The 23425-nt window shown below is 42.1% G+C and overlaps 1 protein-coding gene across 1 annotated transcript; it reads left to right on the forward strand.

Annotated features, from left to right (window-relative positions):
• The first annotated feature begins 10321 nt into the window (after nt 1-10321).
• Nucleotides 10322-16655, forward strand: cbx4 (chromobox homolog 4 (Pc class homolog, Drosophila)). The gene is made up of 5 exons (XM_026325600.2): nt 10322-10664; nt 10762-10805; nt 11433-11498; nt 13570-13636; nt 15031-16655. The coding sequence occupies exons 1-5, from the start codon at nt 10596-10598 to the stop codon at nt 16444-16446; spliced, it is 1662 nt and encodes a 553-aa protein (XP_026181385.1). The 5' UTR covers nt 10322-10595; the 3' UTR covers nt 16447-16655.
• The last annotated feature ends 6770 nt before the right edge of the window (nt 16656-23425 follow it).

Below are 23425 nucleotides of genomic sequence, written 5' to 3' on the forward strand. Positions count from 1 at the left end.
CTACCAGCTGGACTTTACCATTTACTATTAGTCTATTGGTTAGGAGGGCCATTCATTAGTCTTTATGTAGAGACTCCTCTTTCTGTTGGACGGTGATGCACAAATGTTAGCAGCTTTGGAAACAGGTGATTTGTTAGTATCCTAACATGAATATAAAGTATACACTGACACTCTGACAGCAGTGTGCTTTCTTTCTTAAAGGTGATTTAAATACCAATTTAAAACGTGACATGTTTGTCAAACATTTTACACAAAAAATAGCTTTTGAGTGTGTCCCTCATATTTATGCATCCTTTGTTTCAATGTTTTTTACGCTTTTTAATCTCAGTGCCAACCGTCTACTTTAGCACTTCTGCCTTTAACAGTATTAGTCTTGCTGCTGTCCCTCTATAGAAAACAAACTGTCACATTAAAGGGTTTCAGGGAGACATTCATAAAACTGGCACTGCCCTGAAAAAGCTGTTTGACTGAGTTGTTATTTGTCTACAGCAAGTGTCTAGATAACTACACTTGTGCAGGATCATTCTTTTCCCTTCAAACTGTGAAGCATCCATTGTTTTTTCTGACCTTTTTCTGACCCGCCTTTTCTTTTTTGTTGAAAAGGTTCAGTCAGGTTCTTCTCCTGAGCATCAAACATGTGCTCATAGTTGGTGTGTTTGTGTTGAGCTGAGCTGGTATAAACAATATGATCTGGCAGCTCTGCAGAAATATGAGAGAGCAGATGACAAGTAGTATAATGAAGAGGATAACTGTGTTTGTGTCTGCAGTATGTATGTGTCTGTGTGTACAAATGTACTGAATATTTTGCACCAGTCACACTATTACATTTTTTTCAAGTCTACAACCCAGAGCAGCAAAAAGACTAAGAAAAAACCTGTGTGCGCATGCCGTTATGTATGTCTGCCTGTCTGTACGAGCAAATGCATACACCTGTATACGTGATAAATCCGATTCAGCAGGAAGGTGGAAAGGTATCAGTGTGAGCTCAGTTGCTGCACTCACTCTCAAGCTCAAAGTCTTAGATTATCATCACACATCTCACCCCTCCTCCTGGCCCTTTATCATCCACTGCTGATGATCCCAGTCCAGACATCTGCAGAGAAATGTGCCTGTGTGTGTGTGTGTGTGTGTGTGTGTGTGTGTGTGTGTGTGTGTGTGTGTGTGTGTGTGTGTGTGTGTGTGTGTGTGTGTGTGTGTGTGTCTGTGTGTCTGTGTGTCTGTGTGTGGGTGCGGGTGCGGGTGTGGGTGTTACAGAAACCCCATGAATCTCTGATCTCTTCCATAATTCAGTTGTAGCCACTGCACGTGTGTGTGTACATATGTGTGCATGTGCCTATGTGCTGTGTACGAATTCAGCTTTATCTATGTGTGAGTGTGCTGTTTGTGCATATATACCCACATATAAACCCACATACCCTGTGATCTGACACAATGTAGATAAAATATCCCTTCTGGTCCTCATCAGCCACTGGGGTGTGTTTTTGTGTATGTGTGTTTGTCGAGGGGGTTCATGTACGTAGTAGGTTTGTGTGTGTGTAGTTGTGTATTTTTGTTTGTTTATGTATGTTTGTGTAACTGTGTAATGCTAGGGAGTGGGTGAGGTTCAGTTTCGACTCATTGCCTATGTGCAAAGATGTTTTTTTAGCTGTTTTCAGTTACACAGATCAGTAGAAACATGAATCAGACTTTCAGCGGATTTGATGTGATCATGTTCACATTGAAAAACACTGGATCACACTGACAACTTGTTAGTCATCTCGTTTTCTCAGGCTGCATGAACACAAAAGAGGCTCTTTGAGCAGTCTCCAGCCTTGACCCAAAGAGTTTGGCAGGATCTTCACCCTGACCAAGGTTCTCCGATATGGGACAAAAGAAAGACAGCCTTCCCTTTGTCACTGTGGCAGCGTGGGTATGGCTGAAGAGTCACGAACTGTTACTTCAGCTGTCACTATATCTGGATGAATATCACTCCCTTATTTCCCACCCACAGCATCCACATCCTTTTATACCCAAACGCTATCAACAGCAGCGGTGGTGGTGGTGGGAATGATTAAGCAGGATTTGCTGTAGATCCTCAACCCTCCCTTCCTCCTGCAGGAAAGCCAGGTTTGCAGCACTTCAGAGTGTGGTGAGTCATTGAGGGATTGCCAGCTGTGTCAGAGATAAAGATGATGGAGCAGGCACTGACTGACAGAATGGAGAGTGTAAACACAAATGACCTCCAGGCGTCTTGTCTTTTGACATCTGCCTTTCTCCATGTGTTTCTCTTTGCCAGTGGTTGGTGGAAATTCATTTCCTTGTTTTCTTTGATTTCTTTCCTCTTGTCTTCCTCTTGTTCCTTCCTGCAAAACCCCTCTACTCTAAAAAAAGAAAAAGACAAAAAAAAAAAAAAAAAACGGAATTCCTCTGTGTTCCCTTTTACGCCCAGTAGGAAACTGCTGTCCAATCCATAAGTCAAGATAACAACCATCTTCCTCCTTTCCCTCCTACACACACACACACACACACACACACACACACTGTAACACAGGCAATGGAAAACCTCCTCTTTGCTCCGAGCATGATGTCAGATGTCTGCTAGCTGACAGGTCTGGCCATGGGAAAAACACACATAAGTCTGTGTATGGGTGTGTGTGTGTGTGCGCACCATTGACACCTTCCAGGCATATCAGTACATTCACCCACATGCAACATATGTGTGTGTTCTCAACAAAACACCACATCCCCAGCTATAATCGAACTGAACATACACCAAAGAAATCCCATTAAGAAAATCCACTTTTTAAGATGATGCAGTGGATTAATTCCTAGATCGTGGTTTTCGGAAGGTAAATCTTACTGTGTGTAGCCACATGGTTGATATAATGAGCATGAAAATTTTACAATAAAATCTTTAAACATTTATTTTTAAATTGCAGTTTTAAAATCCATCTATTTCTTTTTGCCAGGACTCTAGTTCAATTTAGCCTCCCATTCTTTAGGCCACTCTATGAAATGGCCACTCTCACTGGCCTGTGTTATTGATTTGCCATTATGTTGAATGGGGAAGAAAATCCATGACTCTCCTTTTAAATAACCATCACATGAAGACAAGAGATATATATCATGGAGAAACCATATCGAATTGGAACACATGGGATGCCAAGTGTAAGCAAGGCAATCTTCTCTGTGTGTCTTACGTCTGACAAAGACGAAGCTGGTGAATTATCTTAAGCTTTGCTGAATCAGGCTTTTCTAGAGACCCTGATCACGTCTATTGTTGTGAGGGATTCCTCCCCACAACAGGATCCAGCAATAAATCTGCATGTTTTCATATTACCAGCCACTAAGCATGGCTGTGGTAATGCAGGCATCTGACCTACTTTAGAATTGGTCTAAATTCAACCATGAACACTCATTGTGAACTTTGCAAATGCCAGTCTGACCAAAATAATCCTCACTCAAAGTTCAGCTTATTATATCTTTGGCAAGAGGCTGTGTTGGTGGACTAAATTTGACTCAGAAGTGAAATGCTTCATACTGGCCTATAGTTAAAGAAAAGGATTGATATCATTTCACATCTGTTATGTTCACTTAAGGAGGTATTGGTTACTGTAATTATTCCAGCTCTAAGGACTGGACATGATGAGATCATATCCTAATATGATTTTAGTGTAAGAGATGCAGGACATCCACACTCCTTACAAAAAGGAAAAAATAAATAGATACACAAATGAATTTATTGTGCTGCAGCCTCATAATAGCTTTGCTAAACTTCAGAGACTCTTTTAAATCAGCACGATTGTGGATTTTGTCCCTGGTCACTTACATTAAAATTGCAGGGGAGGGACAATTACAGTCAGTAATAGCATTTTTACTACTGTTGCGACACCTAAATATTTAGTGTTTCACTTTTACCACATTTAGCCCAGTTTTATTCAAGATGCACAAATGTTTTGATTAATCTGCAGTACTCTCTGGCCTACTGGGTGTTGATGGGTAAAAATTTGTATTTAGAATTGTCATTCTTTCTTAAAAAAAACATATTTTCTTTGTTTCCATAAATCAAGTTATTTTTATTAGTATTATTTATTTAAGTTGCTGTAATATTGTAGGCAGATCTTCTGATAACCTGTGGCCCATAGGGTGCAATGACAACAGTGCTTCACCAATTCAGGACATGCAGCAGACAAAGGGCTGTTTGTACTGCAGTACTCAGGAAGAGGCCTGTTTTGCTCTGATGTGGTGAGCTGCAGTACCTGTGATACACACTGAGTTCCTGTGTTGAGTGTGTGATGTCTGGTGCACGCGTTCAAGAGTGACAAAGTGATGAGTGACACAGGCACACACACTGCCAGCCCTGCTTATATGAGTCCTGACATCTTGCCTTAGGCTGTCACTGTCGGAGTGAGAGGTGACTATACTGTCATGTGGGTATTATGGGTTACTGCTTGAAAAGTTTTCTATAATGTGGGCTATTTTCATGCAAATGTGAATGCACAGGAGCCGAGGAAACACCCTGCAGAAAAAGACAGAAAATGAAAATTTTCAGTATGTTGCTTAACAAAGAAACTGACAAAGAAGGAATAAGAACATGAGCTAGAAAATGATAGATAACATTGAGCAGCACTGTCTTTGTTTATACTGTGATTTAAAACTGCTGTGGATAGCAGTTCCTGTGTGATTGTCACCTTTTTTCTAGAAAATGGCAGACGCTCCCTGGCGGCTCAATTATCTCTCTAAATTTAATACAAATCTTAAATCCCTGTTGTGCTCTTTGCTCAAGTAAAGAAAGCTTGCTTTATCTCAGTTTTCTTTCTGAAGCTCCTTCTGTTGGCTCTGCATGCAGCCAGTGAAAATTTAAACTGAATTCTAATATAAAAAAAAAAAGAAGCAGCAGCAAGGCGAACGCCTGTGCGGTTGAATTTCCATATAGATAGACGAGCACATTAAACTTGTCTCTGTCCAGTCTTCTTATTACATTTTGATAGAGAGATAGCCTCTTCATCTACATCATCAACTTGCAACACCCCTTTTCCTCCTCCCATCCCTCTCTCAGCCGCGTCTATCTGCCCTGGATACTTGATTGTTTCTGAACTAGTGTTGACCCCTAAAGAGGAACCTGCACATGGCTTTCCTGCCCCCGTCTGTTGTAATCTGCAGTTCTTATTGCTCAACATAGCCTCTTCTACTTCTTGTACAAGCTACGCTTCATAATTCCTCAGTGGCAAGGAAAAGGGGAAGAGGAATGGCGAAAAAAAAAAGACTGACAACCCCTCATCATGGTGCTTCCAGGCTTACATGTAAATTAAATTGCAATTAAAAACAGGCAAATAAGCTGTTCCCTGGAGATGGGGAAGGGAAGAGGGAGGGGAAAGGAGGAAAGTGAGGAAAAGGCTCTCAGGATAAGGGCTTGTGTCACTCATCATTAGCATGGCATTGGACTGAAGGGAACCAAATCTGAACACTGGGTCACAGGCACATTTAGAGGAGCTGTGCCTGCAATACTGTGAGGTCTCCTCGCTGATGAAAATAACCACTCTATCCCAGGCAGAGGAAATCATTTCTGCCTCAGACCAGAAAAAAAAATCCACACAATTATTCAGCTATTGTTCTCTGAAGCATTGCTATTGTGTTCTTACTATTGTGATTTCCTGTATAAAGCCGTGGCGTATCTTGCATTGATGGCAGTGAGTAAATAATCCAACATACAGTAGCGCTGTATTCACTGTGCTGCTTGTAAGAAAAAAAGGGTGCAGCTGAATTCCCTCTCAGCAGTCAAACCTCTGTGCTATCTTCCTCGCCTATTGCATCGCAGCTCAATACAGTATCGACAAGTCGTGTATTCAGCTGCACTTTCCCAGAATTCCACTGCACCACCTCCTTCTTCCTCCCCTCGGCCTTGGGCCTCACCCTTACCATCCCCCTGGAAGCCTGGTGCGCTGCGTGGGCTCCCCCTCCTCCTCCTCTACCCTCTCTCCCAGGCTCCCTGAACACCCCACCTCCTGCTCAGGCTCCTGGGCAGGGGGATCAATGGGGGAAGCGTATGGTGGTGGTGATGGTGGGGGTAAACCCCACACGACGGCAATCTTGCAGGCAAGCAGGCGGTAGGGCGCAATGGGTAAGAGGAGGGAGAGAGAGCCCACCCTGGCAGAGGAGCACCCCTCTCTGCAGACCTGTCGCCTCGATGCAACAATGGCCATGACAATGACACTAGAGGAGGAATTTCCGCTGCCCCACCACCAGCACAAACACCCACACCTCCCCACCCCATCTTCATAGTGCATTAACATCTGCTTTGCCAAGATGAATGGCTTTCTAATAGCTTTCATTTGTTACAATTATCATAATTAAACATATGTCAGGGGCAGACAAAGAAATAGGGAGATTTCTGTGTTAGCACCTAAAGCAGAAGGGGGTGCAGGCATTGGAAAGGAATATGTTTGCTATAACATAATTAGCCTGAATATGCTCATATATAGAAATCGTACAAAATATTTACAGTAACTAATCAAAAAGCTTCTATTTCATTAATTTGGTGATTTCCATAATCTCTATGCAGCAACAGTGTGAACTGTTATTCTTCTGTTTTCCTTACGTTTGTGTGCAAGTTTCATCTGTATGTCTATGCTACATCAGCCTGTTTGATAGTGCAGCTTAATGACCACCCGCTGAGCGCTGTAAGAATGGCTGTAGGGCCCTCTTAACATTTTTGTAATACCCCACACCCTCTTCTCCTCCTCTCCGCCCTGTCCTCACATTCTGTCCCTTAAACCAATCAACTCTTTTCTTCCTCGTTACTGTGGAGGAATGAATCAGATACTTGGCACATGTCTTTTACCACTCTTTCTTTTCTATCTCCCTCTTTCCTGTGTCCTTTTTGTCTTTCTCATCTTGCTTCTGTTCCCATTTCCAACACACCTTTTCTTTTCTTCACTCTCTGCATCTATCACATTTTTCCAGCTCCCCTGCCCCCAACCCCTTTCCTTTCCCCTCATCTCTCCATTCCCTCAGTTGGCACTACTGGCACCATGGGTGGCGGATGCCAAGGAGAGGAGGCCTCCTGGCTTCTCCTGAGCCTCCATTTTTTTGGATTGCTTCTTGAGAGAGCCAGCTGTGTGCATGCAGAGTGTGAAAGACAGAAGGAGGGAGAATGAGGAATGAAATTGGTGTTGCAATGGAAAAAGGTCACAAGGCTGAGCTCATTGTGCTTCCTGCTGAGACTGGACCAGAGATCATGACTTAACAGGACCCTGGCGCACAAACAGGCACTCATTCACACACACAAATATACTCTGCAAACCCTTTTACATGCAATCACAATCATCTGGTTTCCACTCCCTTACTGAATGTGTTTTCTCTGTAGAAATCACACTTCTGTCAGACAAACTCTTGTAACCTCACAGGAAAAGCTGCCAGCTATAGTGTGACCATACTGCTACTACATGTCTCAAAATATATTTTCTCTGGCGATTTTGGAGTAATATAGAGCACTGACAAAACAAGAATAGCCTTTCTGCTGAACTAAAATGACTCCATAGATTGTTTGAGAAGACTCCATTCAAACAGGAGATAAAAAACAGACCGGCTGACCCTGAGTTTATCCTCATGTTTTAGATAACAGCTCGTTTGACCTTGACGGGCCGCAGCAAGGACAAAATAAATGCTGCTTTTAAAAACAACCAAAGAAATTTGAATTCCAGACAGAAAACAGCACGGTTTTGTAATGCAACAGCAGAATGCAAAGTGGCACCTACATGTGTGTTTAGGGTTCGTTTGAACTCATTTTCACAGCGCAAATAAGTGGAGAAACATTAGGGAAAAAATGAGTTTTGCGCAGCTAAATAAAGACGCTTTTAACTCCGAGGATTGAAGTGCTCCCTTTAACTATTTCCTAACCAGATCAGCCGATAATCGCCGATTAATTTCGTTCAGTGATCTGTTAAAAAGATAATCATCTTTCGTGCGTTTTATTTTAGCTGTCGGCAATCGAGCCTGTCAACACAAACTGGTTCATTTCCAATCACTGATGTTTATCGGCATCCTCACTGGAAAAGTCACAGGTGAACAAGTGCAAAAGGACCTGAGCTCACCTGAGCGCATTCCTGAGAGGGCGCACAGAGCCGGTGAGCCACAACACTGCAAATATTCGCATTTCTTAAGAGGCAGGCGAGAATATAGTGAAAACAAATCTCTGATGTTTTTGGTTGTTTGTGATCACTTTTCAAAATGATCAGCAATTGCGGGGGCGCTTCGAGCAAGATGGATCTCTGCCCCAGCTCCTCGGAAAACCAATTTAGTGTAGAGGCAAAATATTTTTAAAGAGCAAACGAATGGTTTCTAATTTCTTCAATGCTCACAGTTGATTTGCAACCTGAACCCTGTCAATTACTAATAAACCTCCGTCTTCCTACATGTCGGTGTTTCACTTTACAGTAAAGTCATATACTCAGATAAAGTCTACTGAGTTTGGAAATATTAAATATATTCAGGTTCTGTTATATGAAGCAGCGATCAGACCGAGCCGACAAGCTGACTCAGAGGATTTTCTTAATGATCATCTCTGTCTTAGCGGGACCTCACACGTCCTTCACGTCAGTACAAATACTAAATGATACATAATTTGTATTTTGGGTACCCAGTGAGTAAACAGGACTGACGCTAAAAACCTGCAGCTGCAAAATTTGCTCCATAATGCTGTCAGAGCTTCATGCTTTTGAATGTGCATTTCGATTCCTTAAAGGATCAGTTCAGAGAAGAAATCATGTTTGAGGAAACTACAGCTCATGGTGCCATTTTATCGAGAGCTCGTTTGTTTGTTCGCCACAAACTTAAAATCTCTCTCTCTCTCTCTCCCTCTCTCTCTCTCTCTCTCTCTCTCCCCCTCTCCCCCTCTCCCCCTCTCCCTCTCTCTCTCTGGGTTTCTCTCAGTCTCTCTCTCCTTTCATGCTGTTGCTAGGGAAGCAGGGCGTATGCGCTCCCTGGCCGCGGCTGAAGGGCACAGGAAAAAAACAGGAATAGGGCGAAAATACGACGCTTTAGTCGAGAATGTTTGCAACTGCCAGAGTCTTAGCCCCCTCCTGCACCCATTTCCAGCCTCAAACCCGAGAATGAAAGAGTGTAAAATGTAATATTTCGGCGCTTTCTGTCCATTACCTTATATGGCAGGGCAGAGATATATCGTGCCTGTATTTAATAGGCTGGCCGCTGCCACTCTGCTTAGAGGCTTCATTTTAACCCTTGTGCTGCTGAATTATTTTTGGAGCTAGAAAAGCATCGGTTGTCAGCTTGTTCAGCTCAATTTTGAGCTATTTATGGGATGTATGCAAACGAAATGCGTCATTTTGGAGACAATCGTGTCTGCGAATCACCATTTACGCACAAAAAGAGGCATTTTAGATATGGACGCGCGTTTCTCTTATGTTTCTAATTAACTCCCCGTTAAATGAGGTGATTTAATGCAGATGACATTTACAGCACAGAGTACACGCTCACTGGTGATGTGGCTTATGCTGCTGGATTTAAATTTAAAAGCCAAAGATATTCGTGCTGCAGCCAGTATTACACCCACTAACAGGCTGTATGATGGTTTTGGGGGTAAACAAACTGAGCGCTCTGGCTGAGTTTGCCATTAGACAGTTGCCACAGGTAGGCTGGAGGCTGCACGGCAACCCTCTGCTGTGTGTCACATTAATGACAGCTGGGCCCAGAGGACATAGGACTGTTTTGACGATCAGTGTGTGCGTGACCTATATTTTCAGCAGATCGAAATGCAAGCCTGCGTCTGCACAACAACACTTTAAGGGATCGGAAATAAAAAGGGAACTTCTTGTTCATAAGTGGCTCAGCCTTAGTTAAGGTCATACCCCCATAGATTTGGTGACACTATGTTGACAAGTGTGTGTGTGTGTGTGTGTGTGTGTGTTGTAACGCAGATATTCTGATAAAACAGTTTTCTGCTGCTTAGGAAACACCTCTTGAAGATAGATGAGCTGAAAAACTTCACATTTCAGTTTCCTCAGGTGAAGATTTGCAACACTGAGAAGCTCACAGCAGCAGTTGACATCTATTGCAATGTAGTTCGTAACATTATGATATACATCTGTAAAATCATCTATACTTGACTGAAACTCCACCACCCAGTGTTTTTTGAACAGTGCGTCTGTAGCGCAGAGCCTCCCATCAGTCCTGTTGCAGAGCACAATATAGCAGCTCAAGAAGAAGTTACGTATAGACTATGTGTTGTGATAGTAGCGTCAAGTGATTGATTTGAATGTCCAGATATCCCTCCTGCAGTCCAATACACACGGGATAAACCCCAACCTCTGTGCAAGGTCTCCACCTCCCCCTCCACTGCTGACGTCATGCGCCGAGCTGAAGCTATTGCTCGAAAAGAGCTGGTCGCAGCCGTGCTGCTGTGAATATCTCTATGCTCATTGCCAGAGCTGTGGAGTGTGCAGAGAGGGAGGGAGAGAGGTGGAGGGAATACAGTTGGATTTGGATACAACTGGAAAACTACCAAGCGCGCACATCACGCACCGAGCGGAAGGCACATCGACGGTGCGTAGCCAACATTTCACCTAATCTCCGTCCTCGGTGATCGGACTCAAGCGAGAATGGAGCTCCCTGCCGCCGGAGAGCACGTCTTTGCGGTAGAGGGCATCGAAAAGAAGCGCATCCGCAAGGTAACAGACATGGAGCGTGTTTGCAAAAGCGCGCCGCACGTTAAAATATTGTGTTGTGACATGAGCCTCATCAAAAATTTCTTCTTCACCATCACAGGGCAAGATAGAGTACCTGGTCAAGTGGAGAGGCTGGTCTCCCAAGTAAGCGCTAATGCAACCGTTTCAGATAATGTTGTCACTGGAATGATAAATTACAGTATTATGCAACAAAATCTAGTGTTGGTGCAAAAATGCCATTCGTCAAAGGCGTGTGGTTTGTACGTGTGTGTGTGTGTGTGTGTGTGTGTGTGTGTGAAAGCTGGGAGAGCGCGGTCGTTATGTGTTTCAGTGTATCCGCGGATGCCTTCACTAATTTATGCGAGGGAAGGGGGTAGGCGCAGCTATGTAATCCCGTTTTAATTATTTCTGCTCTGCCAGCGAATTTACGAGACAGTGGTGCTAAAATGGCCGACTGCATGTTGGTTCTAGAGGACCATTTGTAGAGCACATATAGACCCTTTTTGTTGGGATTTTTTTCTCTGCAGTTGGATGTCCTCATAGCTGATGTGCTGCAGCGGAAACGTGACTATAGGCTCATATTCACGGTCCTCCAAGTTCAGTCTTCTTAATGTTAAAATAATGAAAATATGAAGGCCTCTGCGTCTTATCTGTCCACTCTGACTGTACATTAAAGGTGTGTGTGTATGCGTGCGTGCGTGCGCGTGAGTCAGTTGGAATGAGGAGTTTTGCATATCATAGATCTGCGACAGTTTTTTCTTCTTTCTGCAGATACAACACATGGGAACCAGAGGAAAACATCCTTGACCCACGACTCCTCGTTGCGTTTCAACACAGGTGAGATGTGGACTTCGGAGGAGGCCGCGCAGCCTCCAGTTCAGCCATGACCATATATGGGCACAGGAGGCGGAGCGCTTCACTAACTATCAGTGACCCCCCCCCCCCTCTCTCTCTCTCTCTTTCTCCTGGGGAAAACGCCGGGGATGTGTTAGTGAGTTCCCAAGTCAGGCTGACGGAAATGACGGATTTTAACAAAATTATTTTATTGCGTTTGCTTCAAGAACCAGAGGACACATGACCAAAATTCACAAAGAAAACCCAAGTGGCTGCTAGTGTTGCCAGATGGTGGATGATGGGCCATTACCAAGAGAAAAGAAATGTTCTCTGTGCGGATCAGTTATTAGTTTGTAATCACATGTTTCCAAATCATTTGCTTTGGAACAGTAAGTCTTGAGCGGGACAGGTGCTAGTTTAGCAGTTGTGCCTCAATGAAAAGCTGAACTGTTTTCACTCGGGGTGAAGGGCACAGTTGTGGTTTGAACATGAGAAGACCAAGCTGCTGCCTGATGAGATTCTCGTCACTGCCATTATAAGATCTGTTAACTGAGCTGTGCTTTGCTTTTGCAGACGGCTTTTATGTAGTGCTTAGAAAGAAAAAAGTAACACTGGTTTTAATCATCACATGTCAGGGCTGCAGAATACTACCTTGCAAGCATAAACTGGAAACCTGTTCTCAGTCATGGGTCAACAGCAGGCCTAATAGAGACCTGTAAAATAATCACAAACACATAAATGTCATTTCAGGGCTTGAGATGTTAATGAATATAAATGCTGCTGTCATTTTAGCCCTGCGGCACATGCACAACAGCATCTTGTCTGGGTTGCTGGACCCATGAGGCCTGGGAGATATACTCTCTGTAGGCCACCAGGCCGCTTGTGGGACTGGGTAAAGACATGATGGCTGGGGAAAGGAATTTACATTTCTGAAAAGGCTAATTGACACGCAGAGCTCTCCAGCGTTTCCAGTGTACTGCTCTCATATTCCCCTGCAGCCTGTCTGCCTGGTTGGCTGTCTCTGTGTCTGTGTGTCTGTGTGTGTGTGTGTATGTGTGTATGTGTATATGTGTATCTGGCTCTGTGCTGATGGTCATGGAGTGCTGCCTCTGCACTGTGAGTGTAGATTCCTCCCCGCTCCCAGAGGATGGGGGATGGGATCTGACATGGGAGGCTGTAATTGCCAAATCTTCTGTGAATAGGGGTCATCCGATTGGACGCCGTTTGAAATCACACACATTATAGCATTAAAATGTAGACTGTTTATTGTGGCAATTTTCTGGCAGCTCTGATAGTTTGAACATCTGTAGCAAGAGGCCAACAATAGGTTGTATTTACACATGCCTGGTGGGGCCTACGCGCAACCGGCCTTCACCCACCGCTGGTTATTTATGAGGCAATGATGAGTCAAGGTTTATATCAGGGAGCAATATTTCACAGACAGCCCAGAGCCTGGTCTAGCCAGTACAACTATAATAACATGTTTTTCCTTCAATAAAATACGTTCCAAGAGATGTTTGTTATTAGTTGGATATTTGTACCCTACGTTTTCAGAGTGTAGGCGTTGTGTTGCCCAAGACATGTTGGTGTGCATGATTTCAACAGCAGCATGCATCTCAGAAGTACTCCACAATGTTACATTTATCCCATTTCAGCCATACCTCATGACCCTAATTAGGGTTTGAATGTAAGAAGAGGAAGGGTGTGCTGCAGGAGGGAGGATGTTTGACAGACAAGGAGAGACTCTCCATGCTGTAGCCTTAATTGAATTTCTCCAAGATAATGAGAATATGGAATGGGCCTATTACCATGGAGAGCTATGCAAATAAGGACCATAATGCTTTGCAGCAGGTCACATGTGGGCATTCATTAGTCCTCCAAATCAAAATTCCACTTTTGACCTTGAATAGGTAGAAGAAAATGAATGAATATTCCAAATGACAAATATGTTATTTTTTTATGTTGTACAATAATATTTGAATGTAGAAAGGTGAATCACTGTCTGACAAATTTAATGTAATATTTATAAGATAAATACGGTGCAAGAAGTTGTAATTATCTTTTGTTTTCACAGAGAGAGGCAGGAGCAGCAGATGGGATATCGTAAACGGGGGCCAAAACCAAAACATCTTTTGCTCCAGGTAATAATCATCTTCGTAAGCTTTGAGTTATCACCAACAAAATAGTTCCCTTGGAAACATCCTGCATTTTGGAGCCTTTATGTAAGTTTCACTCAATAAGAAGCCAAAGGGTGAAGGGTTCTGTCAGGTGTATTGGAGCTGTTTTCATTATGGTCATGGTTATTGATTCGTTTTTCTTTTTTGGGAGAGAGACAGGTGGGAAAGCCAAAGAGAGAATGTTGTTTTACAGCTGAATTTCTCTCCACTTATGAAACTGTGTTTTTTGCCTGAGGTTATGTACGAGTTGCTTTTATCTGCATGTTCATTATTTTTTGTGCACTTCTTAAAAGGATAATTCTGGTTATCTTCCATTTGCACCAAGTGAATCATGTTCCTATTTGTAAATGTTTCCCCATGACCAAAATAGATGGCTGAAAGTAGCACTGTCTCCGCTCAACCCTTTAGATGTTATTCTGAGCCAAATGTGATTATATATTTTGAGAAGCTCAGAGTTTATTGCTATGCAGTGTCACTTCTAAAGAGGCAGACCACTCTGCCAGAGTCACCCGTGGCCAGCAATCAGGGATAAAGCGTGACATGTCTGGTGGCACTTGTCTGACCTGAGGTCACAGCCAAAGCGTCTTGGGCGTTCCGCTGCAGTGCCCCTCTGATGGCCTGAAGGGGTCATTCTGTACAGAATGAGGTTGAGGGGGGAGCTCATACTCTGAATCCTGCTTGGATAGTTAATTTAGCATCCTATAACTTTTAACTGCAACAGCATTTTAGCATCTAGGTTTACATATTTAAGCTGTAACAGTTTATCAGCTGACAGAGCTGCTGTTAAGGGGCCACTCCACTGATTTTATTCATAAATGGCTGTTTACATTACACCCAGCCTGTCAAAACAGTATGTAATGCCCTCTGTGACCTATGGTGGAGTCTTGTCAAGTCTGAGAAAATAACCCCTGTGATGTCATCTGGGTCATCTCATCTTGGGCTTGGAGACTACTTAATGCAGGGCTGGGCAATTCTGCCCTACCCACTGCTGATTACCTGGATTGAGTATGTTCAGTCAATCAGAGGCTGAAGGATACCAGTTCACTTTGTCTTCCCTCACTCCACCCTCATCTAAAACAGTACCTTCTAGCTGCTCCTTGACTGAACACTCCTTCCAGGTAGTCAGCAGTGAGTAGGGCAGGAATAGTTGGAAGACGAGCAGGGCAGTGGCCCTTGAAGACCTTAATTACCCATTATGGATGGAACCTACATTTGAGTCAAAATTGCCTTCTGTGTATATTTTATTCAAAGAAATGCCATAGTTCCAAAACACTTTCTGAAATGCTCTTTATTTTCACATGATTTGAAGATTTTAATGGAAAGGGGTGTTAAACTTTTGGTCTTGTCTTTTCTTTAAGGTACCCTCATTTGCCCGGAGATCCAGTATCCCTGCAGGTTTTGAGGAAACATCCCAGGACGGAGAAGGTATCCTTAAATCAGAGCCAGTGCAGGTCCAGCGCTCCCAACCTCAGCAGTATCAGCTTAACAGCAAAAAGCATCATCAGTACCAGCCCAGCAGCCAGGAGGTCCCTGCTGACCAGCTTATCAGCAGCAAGAAGAAGTTCATCTACCAGCTAAACAGCAAGAAGCATCACCACTATGAGCCTGACCCCAGTATGTACGACCCACAGGCTTCTAGGCTCAAAGAGGTGGTCAAAGTTCAAGAGACAGCCAGTAAACCAGCAAATCCTGGCTGGAACTTACCTCTGGCACTACAACAAAAATGGGTTCGTGACAAAGACACAGGCTGTTTGAGCAAAGTCAAAGAGTTGGCAGTGGAAGTGAGAAAACCAGCTGTTAAAGAGGCTGAGAGCGAACATGCCCTCAAACCTAATCCTAAAGACGCAACCCTTCCTAGCGCTATTAGCAGCAAAATGAAGATAATCAAGAACAAAAACAAGAACGGACGTATTGTTATTGTCATGAGCAAATATATGGACAGTAACAAGGTTCATGGAGCAAAGGGTAAACATGGGGAATCATCAAGGGAAGAGAAACCTCAAAACATCAAACCACCAGAGAACAATCCACCACACAGAATCAAAATGGTGGAGCACCCAGAGAATGGTATCCCCAAAGAAATTTGTAATGGCAGCTCGCTCCCTACTGCAGAGCATCCTATAAAGTGTTCCCCAAAGGACAGGCATTTCTCCAAACCTTCCCCAAGCACAGCAGAGGAATACAACACAGAGGTGGCTCGGGGTCAGGCTGATTTGCCTGATGATCTACCCCTGCAGCTGACTGCTAGCTCACCTCCAGCATCCTGGGCTGTTGACACCAACATCCCAACTCCAACAGCTGTTGACCAGATCAGGATCCCTTCTTTTCCCAATGACCGCAAGAGGAAGCTGTCTGATCCCGTGGAGAGCAGGAATGTTTCCAAAGCCTACCTTACTTCCAGAAGCTTCAGTGTCCCCAGCACTGTGGTCACGCCACCTCAGGACAAACCCATGGACCTTCACTGTAGTGACAGGCGCCTCAGCAGTACATGTACATATGAGGTTATGGACTCTGGCAGCCAAGAGGAACCAATGGATCTCAGTTGTCCAAAGACTAAGAAGCTAGCAGAGCCAGAAACACAGTCAGAGATGGAACCAGAGCCTGGGCCTGCTGTTAAAGATACTCCTCCTGTGGCAGAGGACACACAGCAATCCACAGAGAAATCTAAAGAAGCACCTGCTAAAAAAATCTCCCCTTTTATGGGAAATATCATAATCACCGATATCACAACGAACAGTCTCACTGTCACTTTCAAGGAATATGTTTCTTTCTAAGGAGTTCTTTGTAAAACGGAAGGACCAGTGACTGATTGGATGATCCTGTCTATAATGTGCATATGTATATACCAAATTTTGTATATATGGAAATTTATAATTTATCATTGAAATCAATATGTTTCTTATAATGTTTTATACTGTAACTCCTCTGTGATGTAGCCAAGAAAGTGCCCTCGAGGATCTGAGCGAATGCATTCAGGTGGATTTATTCCACACAAAAAAAATCTGTTTATCTGTCATATGGAGCTTAATGGGATAGATTTGCTGTCGTTTCAGTAACTGTACTAAACTTATAACCTGAGATGTATGAAGGTTTATACATATTTTGTATGAATATCTTTTATTTTGGTTCTGTTAGAAGAGAGGAACCTGTTCACTCTATTGTGATCTAAGATCAAATTGAAAGCACTTAATTACATTTTTCAAATGCTAATTTGTCTTATTCCTTAATTAATTAAACAGCTGCTCTGTAAGTCTTATTTCACAGATTGTTTTAATAATTATCTTTTTTTTTTGCTCAGTCTGAATTACCATGTTTTGTTACAGGTTTAGTGTGTGGCTTAAAAAAATGATCAGCCATGACATGGAAATCTGAAAAGCGGGTGTGTCTGAATACAGTGTAAACAACTGTGGGGCACATTGTAAGTGTGCCTGCCTTTTCTTTTGGTAGGTTTTTGTCTCTCGCTGTTGGGATACCATGAAACTGTCAATGGATGTGCTGTTACAACCCAGTCTATTACTGTACTGCACAATTAATAGAAAAAATCTGATGTATGTTCTCAAAGGTCAGCTACCATTAAGAGAATTGTCATTTCCTGACATGTGACTTCCCGTTAAGATAGCATATTGATTCTTTCTACAATTAGGTTTGATTAATTACCTGATTGTTGACCTTACATATTGCAGGAGTTACTATAAAATATCTTCTAGTCTTGTTAGACATCTACTAATGTCACACAGATTATCCATCCATCCATTATCTATACCCGTTTATTCCTACTTAGGGTCACAGGGATCTGCTGGAGCCTATCCCAGCTCTCGTCGGACAAAAGACAGGGATGCACCCTGGACAGGTCACTGGTCCATCACAGGTCACACAGATTAATGATATTCATCTCATTTCGCCATTGAACCTCATTATATGGTTTGGAAAACATGACTGCTGTCTGTTCTACAAGAAGCTACCAGGGTCATTAACGAGTCTGTAATACAGATTTAATGTGAGTTGCGAGGCTGATTTGTATGATGTTACATGCAATCATCCATTGAGTGCAACCTGTTTTGATTATGCTGCTGAAAATTCAAATATGAAAAATGTTGGATGTAATTTACATTTGAGTCTAAATTGCCTTCTGTGCATATTTAATGCAAACCAGTAAGAATGCTAAAATGCAATAATGATTAAAGAAATGAAGAGTGTGTATTTATTTGCATTTAATTTGTTGTCCACAACAATTTCAGGATGTTCTCTGCAAGATTCCACACAAAAGGCTATAAATATGGAGAGTCTGCTTCTCTTTGTCCTCTTTCTTTTGCTTTCTTTTGCTCTTTCTTTCTTGCACTTGGTTCAAAGTCAAAATGATTGGTAGAAAGTTTGTTCCACCAGGAGTTGGTTGACTTATTGTTGTTGGCACAGTTTGTTGGATGATATGTTTCACAATAAAGAAAGAGATTTGACCTCTGATATTTTTCTGCTTTTATATTAGGTGGGGGAGCATGTTGTGTACTGATATATTGAACTTTTTTATGCTAATGTTATTTTCAAGTGTTGCTGTAAAGGATTTATGAATCATTGTTCACATTCTTCTGAAGAATCTTTACTCATAGAGAGAAAGAATGGAACATTAAACACTAACTTGGTTGTGGGCCATGAATAGAAAAACAGATCACGTTGCATAATCACAAATGATCCAGCACAAAGGGCCCTCTGTATTGCATAACTGCACCAGTCACTTGTATTATTAAACTTTTAACCATGCATTATTTTTCTGTTGTAGCTCGACCCCAGGCAGGAATGTAAACATGCAACATAACTGGACGAGGGCAGGGAAGTCTGCTCTGCTGTTAGATTGTTTCAAGAAGAAAGGCTTCATGGTGAGTAGGTATTTAATTGTGTGGGTGCAGCACAATGTAGCAGGGAAGGAAATTAAATAGATGGCATTTTAAAAAAGCAATAGACTTTGTGGCAATTTCAGCTCACAGGACAAGTTGCTCCTCTCTGTTGGCCTGTTGGCCATTTTTTTTTTGGTCTACATTCACTATCATTTCCATAAAGAGGTAGATCTACAAAGCTACAGATCCACAAGCAAAGCTGCAAATACACATTTGTGTATAGCTCAGCTTTTATGAATGAACCTTTCATGACACTGCCAAATGTTGGGGGAGTCTTCCAGTCTTGTGGAGACTCATTAAGGGCCTGCACCAGGACGCTGATCTGACAATGCACACAGAAGATGATATGCTGTTATGTAGGAATCTCAGATAGAAAGATTAACACTTGAATGTTTTGAATGACAGAAAGGCCCTGGAATGTCTTTACTTTAGTCATGGGAGTTGCCTAAATAAGAATGTTGGCACAGAAACAGAGCAACGTTGAAAATACAAGGGAACAGAAACAAGGAACATCTGTGTGTAGAACAGATTTTTGTGTGTGGAAAGACTGATTTCCTTTATTCTCATTCTGAGCAGATCCCTAAATTAGAAATAATTCCTGATCTTTCTGTGTACACTCTAGTTAAATCCAGTGAATTGTAGCCAAATCATTACTTAGTGTCCCAGCATTTTTACCTTTACATGTTTTAGTTTGGAGCGATCTCTTATGGAAATGTCCATGTGGCTTTAAAGCATGAACATTAATACTGAAGAAAATAATTCCAGATCGTAAAGGCGACCAGGTTATTCACTAAAGGCAGCAGATGTGTGCCTGTACTCAACAAACGCTGGACTGGTCGTTTCCCAGGGGCTCTGTGAGCTGTGTGGATCCCATGTATCAGCACTTTGACAGTTCTAGTATAAACTGAACCAACGAGCTCGAAGTTACGTCTCATTCATTCTCGTCCTCTCGGATATTTCACATATAAAGTCACTTTCTCTCTGCGTCTGGTTTCTGCCTGTAACCATTAAGACTATAGAAACTTCATATTCGACGAAAGCTGCGCTTTACCATCGAAACGAGTTTATTCATTCTAAATGAAGAATGTGTTTTCAGTCATTTGGGTCTGTTTGAGCTTTTGAAGTAAAAAAAAAATCAATTCATCAAACAGGCAGGGACGTGTCAGCCAAAGACGCATGACCTGGCACATTTTCTATGATGTTAAACCGGATTCAACTGATACGGCCGGAATTTGTAAACCCATGAACACACAGCTTCTATGGCTCTTTGTCTCTGTCCGTGAAGCCTATCTCTATAGGCCTTTCATGGCTTTGAACCAACTATGTGCATCAGTAGGAAACTGAAACATAGTTGAGCAGGGGAACATATTTATAGACCAAGTGTGATGTTTCACATTCCCCCTTTATCATCGCGGCCCCCAGCAGCCTGCTCGGTGTTGGTTTCAGCCTCACAGGATCGAGTCAGCAGCAGGACCGTTGGACTATATTTAAGAAGATTAGAAAATATTTCCCAATAATAACGAAAAGCCATTTCATCATTGAAGGTGCCATTTGGTTCATTTTTTGTTAACATTTAATTTTCAGGAACTTAAAACAGTGGAAACAACATAAGCAGAACTTCCATTTCTTCTGTCGTTAGAAATAAAATACATCTATTCTAAAATCTCGAAATAGTCGTAGCGTGAGAAATGAGAGCAGTTGCTGCGGTGGGGTCTATCGGGCTGCTTCACAGCTTCTCGCTTGTGGTTTTTGTGCGTGCGTGCGTGTGTGCGTGTGTGCGCGCGTGTGTGTATGTATGTGTGCGTGAGTGAGTGGGTTAGTGAGTGAGCCACCTTCAGCAGAAAATGTCGTCCGGTAAGTAGGACAGAGAACAGCGAGCTGTGCGCAGCAGTTGCCCAGAAACCAGAGAGCCAATAATGTTCTCACAGAGCCAGCTCTGTTTATTCATGTGCGCCTGTCGCCATTGCGGCTCCTGCAGACTCACTTTTCATCGACTCACAGCCAAATATGGAGAACCGCAGCAGCAGACTGTGCGAGGCTGCCTCCTCTCTACACGCACCAGTCTCTTTCTCTCTGAACGGAAACCGTGCAGGCTATAGCCATTATAGAACCGACAGGAAATGTCGGTCTACAGGCAACGACTATCAAAATGGTGGTTCATATTTCTGCTGCAGCCACAACGCATCTTTTGTCTGCGGCGCACCCGCCTTTGTCTGCGCCACAGCGGGGAAATTTAAAGCAGACAGACAGCAGCAAATAAAACAGCCGATCATTCATGATCTTTAATATATATGATCGAGAAGGAAGTCGGACTGAATCCCGCAGCAGCTCTCCAGGGGACAGCCTGTCAGACTGTCTCCCTGCCTGTGCTCACTTCAAAAACTCAAATCTGCCATATCTCACTCACATCCAATTAATCTTTCAAACAATTACACCGAATTAAAAACCTGCATCTTTGCTTTCATACGAAGCCAAATTTGCTCCAGTTTTTATGTGTTTCTGGAGATCACTGATTAAAACTGTAGGCAGATGCATTTGTAGACAATCTTCCCCAATAACACTGAGACTTTCTGCTAAATTCGTGTCTAATAATGAGGATTCGTGCCCCATTTCAACCCTGCGCAAATAAAAGCAACAGGATCTGTTCAATATCACCACAGTGGGCAAATAATTCAGACAACAGAGGTGACTGGTCCGCAAACACTCAGGAACAGCAGCAACAAAAACGTTTTGGTGGAAGAAAACTGATGAGGAGTCTTTACACTTGTTCCATTCATTTAGTGACTCTATCAGGCCTGCACAGCTTTGCATCTGCTTGTTCTCTTTAAATTCATTTTGGAAAAGTCTAAGAGAACCATAAAAAAAACTGAATCTGAAAATGCATTAAGTAAATAAATGTATGTTGCGTAGAGAGTTTCAAATAAATGACAGAATTTTTAAAGAGAATCTATTTGACCTTCTGTTCAATGCAGTGAGAGCATTGAGAATTATGGTGTTGCCTTCAGGTACAAATAGTTTTTAAAATATTTATTGCATTATTTAAGGCCAAAATATAAGATTTGTGTTAAATTTAATATTGGAATATTAAATCTTCATTTTTCACTTAAAAAGAAAAATGCAGACATATTGAAAATTGTCCCAGAGGCCTGGAGAAAATGACAGCACAAGATACAATTCCTCACTTCACTCCTATTTTCATAGGTGTTTACCATTAATTTGTGTAAATAATCAGTAGAACAAGTGTATATTATCAGGCCCAGCATAGAGGTATTCATCTTATATGCCAGAAAAGCCTGACTGTTATGTTAGACAAATATTGTGATCATTAATATTAATAAGAATAAGAAGTAGTAGAAGAATGTTCCTAATCACAGAAATACTTATAGTTTGATTAAATTATTCTATATTGTAATTTAGTTTTATTTGTGAAATTCCAGGTAAATAATAAAAAATAAAATAATATTATTAATAACAATAATGATAAGAATAATACTAGTTAGAATAAGAAAGCAATAGGCCCCTATGAGCATGTTTAAATAAGAAGAAACGAACATGAAGATTTACATTTTAAAGATGAAAACGCTTTATTGTCCCTGCATCAATAAAAACTTCAGGATGATCACAGAAATAGAGTAGTATAAAACAGCAGGTTCTACACACGTTTTGGGGGATTGTTTCACACAAACAGGCAACTGGACAAAAAGCAAATTTAACCTGAAATTTAAAATAGGTAGGTAAAATAGTTAAAACAGTGGCTGAAGTCCAGTTTTCCAGGTAAATTTACACTTCAACTCTCATTTTAGCAGCTTGCTTTTACAAAAATTAAAGCCTGTCAAGCACTTCAACGTCCCAAACTCAAAATGTTATTTAGCCCATCAAAATCGAAGCTCTTACATGTATTTAATTAAAACCATTCTCTTTTTGAGTGCGGCAATCAAAACGAAGCCGCTCATTTTGCGCCATATTTACCGCTCAGGTCATTTGGTTCGACAGTGCGCCCTGTAAAAATGTCACTGTTCGTTAATCATATACGCAAATGGCATTTAGTATGTGCAAAGGGTTGAGCATGTGCGGCAATAAAATGTAGCTCAACCCTCTAGAATCATCATTAAAACAAATCAACTCAAAACTCACTGATTTGTGTTAATTTTTTCTTCACATGTTTTTTGGTATTAACATCATCTGACGACAGTAAAAACTGCGTCATGTTCACAGAGACGTAATGTGCCTTTAATTTTAGTTTAGCCACAGTGCGCAAAAGTCCAATTACGCATGACATGTCTTTAAATACTCAGCTACGTGAACAGGAAACGGATGAAGCTGTGCATTAATCTGTTGTCACAAACTTTATCAAACAATTTATTTAAACACTCATGAACTTAGAGACGATTCCAGATGTGCCTGATGTTCAGTCAAACTAACCGAGCGAAATGTTTTAACCTCACGCTTTTCAAGTGGGACATAACTGTAAATGACCATATATGGAACTAATTGGCCGCTGCAACGTTCATGCACAGACATGTATTTGTTAATATATTAGTTTCAGGTTTATCGTTATTATTCATGCTTTTATATATAACGTATAATATTTGCTGTTGTTTGGACAAATGGCTTGTATTTAAGGATATATCAGGCTATGCGGAGAAAATATTTGCCATTCTTCTCTCTCATTTTGATTTCTGATCTTTTGAATTCAAATAAAATTGTACTATTATTTCTTTTTAATTGGGACTCCACAGGGACTTCAGGGGGTCCGTCGACCCGCGCCGGGAGCCTGTGACTTTGCTTGTTCCACTGTGCCAGACATTCCTGTACAGCAGCCAGAGCAGCGGGGCTCCTCCCCTTCACTCAGAAACCCGGAGCA

This window comes from Mastacembelus armatus, chromosome 8 (assembly GCF_900324485.2).
Source record: "Mastacembelus armatus chromosome 8, fMasArm1.2, whole genome shotgun sequence".
Lineage (NCBI taxonomy): Eukaryota > Metazoa > Chordata > Actinopteri > Synbranchiformes > Mastacembelidae > Mastacembelus > Mastacembelus armatus.